General features: G+C 45.9%; 1 protein-coding gene across 1 annotated transcript; it reads right to left on the bottom strand.

Annotated features, from left to right (window-relative positions):
* Window positions 1–204: 204 nt before the first annotated feature.
* On the bottom strand, window positions 205–1,623 carry LOC130966553 (uncharacterized). Its single transcript, XM_057891369.1, has one exon. The coding sequence runs from the start codon at window positions 1,621–1,623 to the stop codon at window positions 205–207; it is 1,419 nt and encodes a 472-aa protein (XP_057747352.1).
* Between the last annotated feature and the right edge of the window lie 6,814 nt (window positions 1,624–8,437).

Below are 8,437 nucleotides of genomic sequence, written 5' to 3'. Positions count from 1 at the left end.
TGTGTTCAAAACTTTAAGAATAATGCTTTGAACACCAAACTTGTTCTTTACTATATTCTGCATATAAAAATTTCACACGTGTTTGTCAATTTTTGGTTGGAATTCATGAATATTGATTTATTCACTACTTCTGAAAGCATGTAAACATGGGTTGCCTCCCATGAAGCGCTTCTTTAGCGTCACTAGCTTGATGTTACCCCCTTATTATGGTGGTTGGTAATGCTTGAAGTCTTCTCCTTTGGCAGTGGACTTGTATCCATTGGTTGTATCAATGATCTCTACATGCTCCAAGGAGAGAACTCTGTTGATGGTGAAGACCTTAGGTAGCTGAGATGGTACAGTGGGGAGATTAGGGGGGATATCTGTGAAGTAGGCTGAGATTACTTTATCTCCTGGAGAGAAATCTTCCGTAGGAATCTTCTTGTTCCGCCACCCCCTTGGTACCTTCTTCTTTGCCCCTGGTGCTGTTTTCTTACTCCTGGTGGCCACCTTCTTTGATGAGCTTTTGTTAATGTCCTCACAAACTTCTGGTGGCTTAGGTTCCTCCAGTTTTTCCTTGACCTGTGGCACTTGCTGCTGGCCTTGTCCATCAACCCAGTGAATCTCAGGATGAGCTGGTTGTGCTTCAGTGCTTGCTTCTTCCTTTAGTATCTCATGATGCCCTTTGCTCGGTTCTTTATCCTCTTCATCTTTTTCCAGTGAGAGTTCGAAAACACTGAAGCTCAGTTGTTCATCATGGATCCTTAATATTAGCTCTCCTTTCTCCACATCTATGAGTGCTCTAGTAGTAGCTAGAAATGGTCTCCCCAATATGATTGGGTGCAGGTGACTCTCTTCCATGTCCAGGATGACAAAGTCTGTTGGGAGAAAGTATTTTCCAACTTTGAGCAACACGTTTTCCACCATTCCTACTGCTTGCTTTTGAGTCTTGTCAGCCAGCCTTATGACTACATCTGTAGGTAGTATCTCATTGATCTGCAGCCTTTTTACCAGGGATAGGGGTATTAAGTTGATGCTTGCTCCCAAATCGCAAAGTGCTCTATCAAAATTTGTTTCCCCTATAGCACAAGGGACATGAAAGCTCCTTGGGTCTTTTCTTTGCGCAGGCAATTGTGTTTGAATGAGGGTGTTGCAATCCTTGTTCATCACTATAGTCTGGCCCCCCTTGAGTGAGCTCTTCCTGGGAAGTAGTTCTTTCATATACTTGATGAATGCTGGCATTTGCTGAATGACCTTGATGAATGGTATGTTCACATTCAAAGATGCAAATGAGTCTAAGAACCTTGAGTACATTCTCTTTCCCACAGCACCCTTTAGCAGTTGAGGAAATGGTGCATATAGTCTCAGCAGCTCCTGTTGTGAGATTTTTGGTTCTTGTTGGTCTTTCTTCTCCTTCTCTACTAAGGTATTTTCAGGTTGTTCTGACAGCTTGCTTGGCTTGTCTTCAGTCTCCTTGTCATTTGTAGTGACCATATTGCAGTCTTCCCATCTTACTTTCTTCGCTTCACCTCTCGGATTCTTCTCCGTGTCACTTGGGAAGCTATCAGTGGGTCTGGGCATCTTCTCAGACAAATATCCCACTTGGGATTCCAGCTTCTTGATTGCTTCCCCCCGATTCTTCATACTGGCTCTCACCTCCTCTTTGAACACCTTATTGTCTTGAATGTCTTTGCATATGCTTTCAAGTAAGGTTTCAATCTTTGAGATTCTGTCATCAAATGATGGTATGTTGGGGGTAGAGGTAGAAGAGTGAGATGTATTGCTGTGGTTTTGTTGGTATGTCCTTTGTGTGAATTGTTGGGGAGCTGTGTTGTTGGGGTTGTGACGTCTCTGATCTTGGCCTTGGTCTTGTTGATTCCCCCACCCAAAGTTTGGGTGATTCCTCCATCCAGGGTTGTAGGTCTTGGAGTATGGATCATGGTTGTATCTAGGTGAATTCCCAATGTAGTTGGCTTGCTCCTGAGTGCCTTCTTCCTCTTCACTTGCTTCCTCTTGAGTTGAAGTGGTGATTGCTGCCACTTGACTTCTCTCCATCTTCTTGGTGAGGTCAGCTAGCTGCTTGGTGATGAGCTTGTTTTGAGCAAGCAGAGCATCTACATTGTTCAGCTCCATTACCCCTCTAGTGTTCCCTCTTTCGGAAGCATAGAAGTAGTCATTCTCAGCTACAGTTTCAATGACATCTATGGCTTCCTCAATGGTCTTCTTCTTGTTCAAAGAACCTCCGGATGAATGGTCTACGGCCTTCTTAGATTCATATGACAATTGATGTGCGGAAAACGATCCGACACAAAACTCACCGGCAAGTGTACCGGGTCGCATCAAGTAATAATAACTCACATGAGTGAGGTCGATCCCACAGGGATTGAAGGATTGAGCAATTTTAGTTTAGTGGTTGATTTAGTCAAGCGAATCAAGTTTTGGTTGAGTGGGTTATATTTAACAGAAGATAAATTGTGTTCCGAGGGTTACCTGAAACGTGGAGCTCGGTCGTCTGGCAAGACCCGAGGTGGGGGTTCCGTGACCCGAGCTTGATGTTTGAGCGGCGGGTGGTTGTACCTGCAATGACACTCCGATGCTTAAGTTAGCATGGGTCCAAGCAGATATGTGTAGAATATGGAATGTGTCTCATACCTGGGTGCTCCAGTGTATTTATAGTAGTTGGCTGTGATCTTCCCTGGATAAGATATTCTTATCTTATCTTATCTTTCGGGAGTTTTATCCCTATCTTTGTGGAACCGCCTTTGCTAGGCCCTTTCGGCCTTTAGGTTTTGGGCTTCGTTCCTTTTGATGGGCCTTCCTTTGCTTTGCTGTCCGAGGTCCGACCTCTAGGCGTGGGCCTTAGGACGAGGTCGGACCTTTCATGGATTTACCGAGTTGGGGGAGCCCGGTCAGGGTATGAACAGTGCCCCTGCCCGAGTTCGTCCTTTTTGGGAGGTCGAGCTCGGGCATAGTAGTTTTTCAAATTTTCAAAAAATGGCCGTTTTCTTGCATTTATTGCGCTTTACCGTTTTTCCTCGATTTTCGTTCCAGCCTTCGTGAAGGCTTTATTTATTCGCCCCCTTTCCTTTTTCTTCGCTTATTCTGTTCCTTTCTTTGTTTTTCGCCATCTCTTTTTCGAGCGCCGCTTTCCTCTTTTTCTTTGTTCTTCTTCCCCGAACCTTTCCGTGCATTTCTCCGGGGTTTCCTCTGCGCCGCCGTTCCGTTCTCCTTGTTTTTGGAGCTCGTCGTCCTCGCTTCCTTCTCCCAGGTTTGTTCCCGTCTCTTTTGTGCACATATGCTTCTGTTTCTTTTGTGTGGCTCTCTGTTTGTTTCTTTTTCTCTATGCCTGGGTTGCCCCGAAAAGAGGTGCCGCCATCACTTTGTTTGATTGTATGGGGGGGGCTCTTTTCTCTGGTATTTCATTTCGGGTTGCTGCATTTTCTTTCTAAAAGATCTTTGTTTTTTGTTTTGATGAATGGGTTTTCGCCGTCTGCTTTATGATTTTTGCTTGCTGTTTGTATTTTTCTTTGTAGGTAAGATTTTTATGTCTCGAAAGGTTCTTCAAGCGATGTCGACCAAGATTCCGAGTGGTCTTGGTTGGGTAGATCCTGTTCCTCTAAAAGTCCCTTCTGTGGTAGATTCTGAGTATTTAGCTAGGTTTCGTAGGCAATGTAGCATATGTGAAGATAGAGAGTCTGAGAGGGATTATGAATTAGTAGCCCCGGATTCCGAGGAGAGAGTTTGCTTCCCGCCTTTAGATAGTTCCGAGAAGCTCTTCTTTTACGCTTATGATTGTTTTTTCTCTAAGCTGAGTGTCCGACTTCCTTTTACCGACCTGGAGTCCGAGGTGTTGTGGTCTTGTAACCTTGCCCCTACGCAGCTCCATCCAAATTCTTGGGCATTTTTAAAGCTGTTCCAACTTTTGTGTCAGTTTATGGGTGTCTCTCCCTCTATTTCCCTTTTTTCCTATTTGTTTGTGTTGACGAAGCCGGGGTCGGGTGGAGGGAAGGTATCCTGGGTCTCTTTTAGGGCTAACCAGGGAAGAAAGTTTTGTACCCTGTATGATGAGTCCTTTCACGATTTTAAGAACTTTTATTTCAAGGTCCGGGCTACTGGAGACGTCCGACCTTTCTTTCTAGATGAGAGTGGGGAGCCTTCTTTTCCTCTTTGTTGGCAGGAGAATGTAGTGTCTGTTAAGTATACCTTTGAGAGTCTAGATGAGGTGGAGCAGGCTTTTGTGGGTGTGGTGAGCAGTTTATGGGGTCGGGCACCTCACTTGGACACGAAGAAAATGTTGGGAGATCCAAGCCTTCTCCGTTCCGAGTTAGGTAGTTCCCGACCTCTTCCGAAATTTGTCTTTTTTCGTATTTTGCTTGTTTTTGGTGGAATATCCGTTGTGGTAATCCTTTTCTTTGTTTCTTGCAGAGATGTCTTCTCAGGCGGATTCCATGAAATTCCTTCGTCGGACGAAGAAGTCGGTGGCTGCTCGGAATATCGAGGCCGGGGAGGCTTCTGCCCGATCTTCTCCACAGAAGACTACTGTGGGTGTTCAGACTCGGTCGAAGACTATTTCGACCCCTCAGTTCTGGGCTGTAAGTCAGGATCCTCCGACCTCTGGGCCTGCTACTTCTTCTCCTCCTCCGTTCTCGGGTCCTCCTCCCAAGAAGCAGAAGACCTCTCAAGAGCTTGCCGGTTTCAATGATAAGGACTTTGATGCTCTTGGTTGGATTGAGCAGCATATCCTCCCTCAGACCTTTATTTCTACTGATGATGTGTCTATGGAGCATCATTTTCAGTATATGGCGCGGAGCTGTGTTCGGATGGCTAGTCTTCATGCCGCTATTGCCCGGGAGTTCAAGAAATCCCCCATTGGTGCGACCAGCTCCCGACTTGAGAAGGCTCAGTCTGAGCTTGATAAGATTAGTCAACTGAAGGCTGCCAGGATCACTGAGTTGGAGGCCTCCTTGGAGAAAGAGAAGACTAAAGCCACCGCGGCTGTGGCGGCAGCGAAGACGTCTGAGGAGATGGCGAAGGTTGCGACGGAGAATTATACTCGGTTATATGCCGAGCTTGTGGAGACAAAAGAGAAACTGCAATCTGCCCGGGATGATTTTTACGAGCTAGAAGGTCATGTGGCCAAGGGTATGGATGCTATGTTTGAGAATTTGAAGGCTCAGGTCCGAGTACTTGCTCCCGACCTAGATCTGAGCTTATTCAGTACGGATAACGTCGTTGTGGAGGGAAAGATTGTTCCTGCTCCTACCGAGGATGAGGTTCCGACGTCCGATCCCAGTGTTCCAGTTGAGAACCCGACTTCTCCTTTGGTCGGGAATGGATCTGGCGTGGAGGTGTCAAACCGGGATGACGTTGCCGTCGATGCAGTCCCGATATCTATGTTTCAGCCTGCTGTTGATGTGGAGTCCGGAAAGGGCCTTGGTCCTCTGTAGCTTTGTATTTTTGGTGTTTTGCCCGACCTGTGGGCTCTTTTGTTTTTGGATGGTTTCTGTGAACGCTTTGGACACCTTTTGCTTTATTTAGCTACTTGTAGTAACTTTATTATGCGGTGTTTTTTGTTCGCGTTTGACTTTTTGTTTCCGCTTTTGTGCTTTTTAGTTGTTTTTGGATAACAACTTTTTAGCTAGCGTTTTTGAAACTTCCTTCGATTTTGTTCTTTCGCTTTGTACTTTTAGTTGTTTTTTGCAAAGCAACTTTTTAGTAAGCGTTTTCGAAACTTCCTTTGATTTCGTTCTTTCGCTTGTACTTTTTAGTTGTTTTTTTGTAAAGCAACTTTTTAGTAAGCGTTTTCGAAACTTCCTTCGATTTCGTTCTTTCGCTTGTACTTTTTAGTTGTTTTTTGTAAAGCAACTTTTTAGTAAGCGTTTTTCGAAATCTTGGTTTCCGCCATTTTAAGGCTTCTTTCTTGGGTCCGAGCTTTTTCTTGGACCTCGGGTGCTCGAGTACCTCCTTTTTGTTGGGTCCGACTTTATCGTTGGTCGGCCTTTTTAAGTTATTTTTGTAATCTCTTTTTATTTGGCCTTTTGAGCCCTTTCAGAGTTACTTTATAACTTCTCACATTAATTTGAACCTCGTCGCTTTATCTTTGCCGACCTTGTATGGTCTCTTGGCAAATGATTTTTTGCGTTTTGCCGAGCATAAATTAATGCGCCTTGGTGGGGTACTTTCTAGGATTTGTTTCATCATGAGGAAGAAGAAAAGAAAATAGAGAAATTTGATTAGTATTAAAAAAGAAAGAAAATTTACAGAGTGTTTACCCTTTGATTAGGTCGGGTATCTTACTTAACCGGGTGTCTCATTAAAAAACCCTTGTAGGGAAAAAGAGTACACCTCGGGTTAAGTTTTTCTAGCTGTAGTACCGCCTTAGATTACAGGCGTGCCAGGATCTGGGCAGCTCATTGCCTTCTAGGTCGGATATTTTGTAGTAGCCTGTCCCTTCTGTTACCTTGTAGGGTCCTTTCCAATTTGCAGCTAGCTTTCCTTCTCCCGACTTTTGTGTTCCGATGTCATTTCGGATTAGAATCAGGTCGTGAATGGAGAAGCTTCGTTTTATTACCTTCTGATTGTATCTGAGGGCCGTTCGTCGCTTTAGGGCTTCTTCTCGGATTCGGGCTCTTTCTCGGACCTTGGGGAGGAGGTCGAGTTCTTCCTTTTGTGCCTGTGGGTTACCTTCTTCGTTGTAGAAGATGACTCTGGGTGACCCTTCATTTATTTCGATAGGAATCATTGCCTCCATCCCATAAGCTAGTCGGAATGGCGATTCTCCCGTTGTAGAGTGTGGAGTTGTCCGATATGCCCATAGTACCTGGGGGAGCTCCTCGGCCCATGCCCCTTTGGCCTCTTGGAGCCTTCGTTTTAACCCTGCTAGGATGACTTTGTTTGCAGCCTCTGCTTGTCCGTTGGCTTGTGGGTGCTCGACTGAGGTGAATTGCTGTTTAATTTTTAGTTCGGCCACCAAGTTCTGAAAACTTGTGTCCGTGAACTGTGTTCCATTGTCTGTTGTAATGAACCTTGTGACAATGTTTTTGTATAAGAATTTCCGGCTTTTCTGAGCCGTAATGGTGGCTAAAGGTTCAGCTTCGATCCACTTTGTGAAGTAGTCGATCCCTACTATGAGGTATTTGACTTGCCCCGGTCCTTGGGGAAACGGGCCGAGTAGGTCAAGTCCCCATTTTGCGAAGGGCCATGGTGCGGTGATGCTGATGAGGTCTTCGGGTGGTGCCTTGTGGAAATTGGCGTGTTTTTGGCAGGGGGGCATATTTTCACAAACTCCATTGCGTCTCTTTGCAAAGTTGGCCAGTAGAACCCGGCTCGGACTACTTTTTTGGATAATGCCCGAGCTCCGAGGTGGTTCCCACACATGCCTCCGTGGACTTCTTCGAGGACGCTCTTTGTTTCTGAGGTCGGGACGCACCTAAGGAGGGGGTTTGCGAATCCTCTTCTGTATAATACGTCGTGAATTAGTGTATAATTCTGGGCGTCTTTTGTGAGTCTTTTGGCTTCCTTTCTTTCGGCGGGGAGAGTTCCCGACTTCAGGTAGCTGAGTATGGGGGTCATCCATCCTTGCTGTTGGTCGGATATATTTAACGTTTCTTCCTCTCTTAGCACGGAGGGAGATCGTAAGATTTCCTGGAGGAGACTTCTGTTGTTGCCTCCGGGCTTGGTGCTGGCAAGCTTTGAGAGGGCGTCTGCCCGGGCATTTTGTTCCCGAGGTATGTGCTGGATCTGTATTTCTGGAAAGTGGCGTAATTGTGCCTGTGTTTGGTCCAGGTATTTCCTCATAGTTGGGTCTTTTGGCCTGGTAGCTTCCATTTACTTGCGATGTGATGACCTGGGAGTCGCTGAAGATTGTAATTTTCTGGGCTCCGACCTCTTCGGCTAGTTTTAGACCTGCTAGTAGGGCTTCGTATTCGGCTTGGTTGTTTGAAGCTTGGAACTCGAATTTTAGGGATAGTTCTATCCGCGTTCCTTGGTCGCTTTCGAGTATAACCCCGGCTCCACTTCCAGTTTTGTTTGAGGATCCGTCGACATATAGGTTCCATGAGAGTGGGGTTCCAGGGGTCTCAGTGTATTCTGCGATGAAGTCGGCTAGATACTGAGACTTTATGGCAGTCCGGGTTTCATAGTGGAGGTCGAACTCGGACAGTTCCACCGCCCATTGCAGTATTCGTCCTGCCAGGTCTGTTTTTTGGAGGATGTGTCTCATGGGTTGGTTTGTCCGGACTTTGATGGTGTGGGCTTGAAAGTAGGGACGGAGCCTCCGAGCTGTGAACACTAGGGCGTAGGCGAATTTTTCTATTTTCTGATAGTTTAATTCGGCCCCTTGTAGTGCCTTGCTTACAAAGTATACGGGGTGTTGTCCTTGGTCATTTTCTCGTATTAATGCTGAAGCGACTGCTCGATGTCCGACCGAGAGGTATAGTACGAGCTCTTCCCCTTTTAC

The sequence above is a fragment of the Arachis stenosperma genome, chromosome 3, assembly GCF_014773155.1.
Source record: "Arachis stenosperma cultivar V10309 chromosome 3, arast.V10309.gnm1.PFL2, whole genome shotgun sequence".
Taxonomy (NCBI): Eukaryota; Viridiplantae; Streptophyta; class Magnoliopsida; order Fabales; family Fabaceae; genus Arachis; species Arachis stenosperma.
The sequence above is the reverse complement of the archived record's forward strand: the minus strand, read 5'-3'. Positions and strand labels throughout refer to the sequence as shown.

Bases quoted from the DNA above. Each gene is read 5' to 3' on its own strand.
- LOC130966553 (XM_057891369.1), bottom strand. From the start codon at position 1,623: ATGAAGAATCGGGGGGAAGCAATCAAGAAGCTGGAATCCCAAGTGGGA.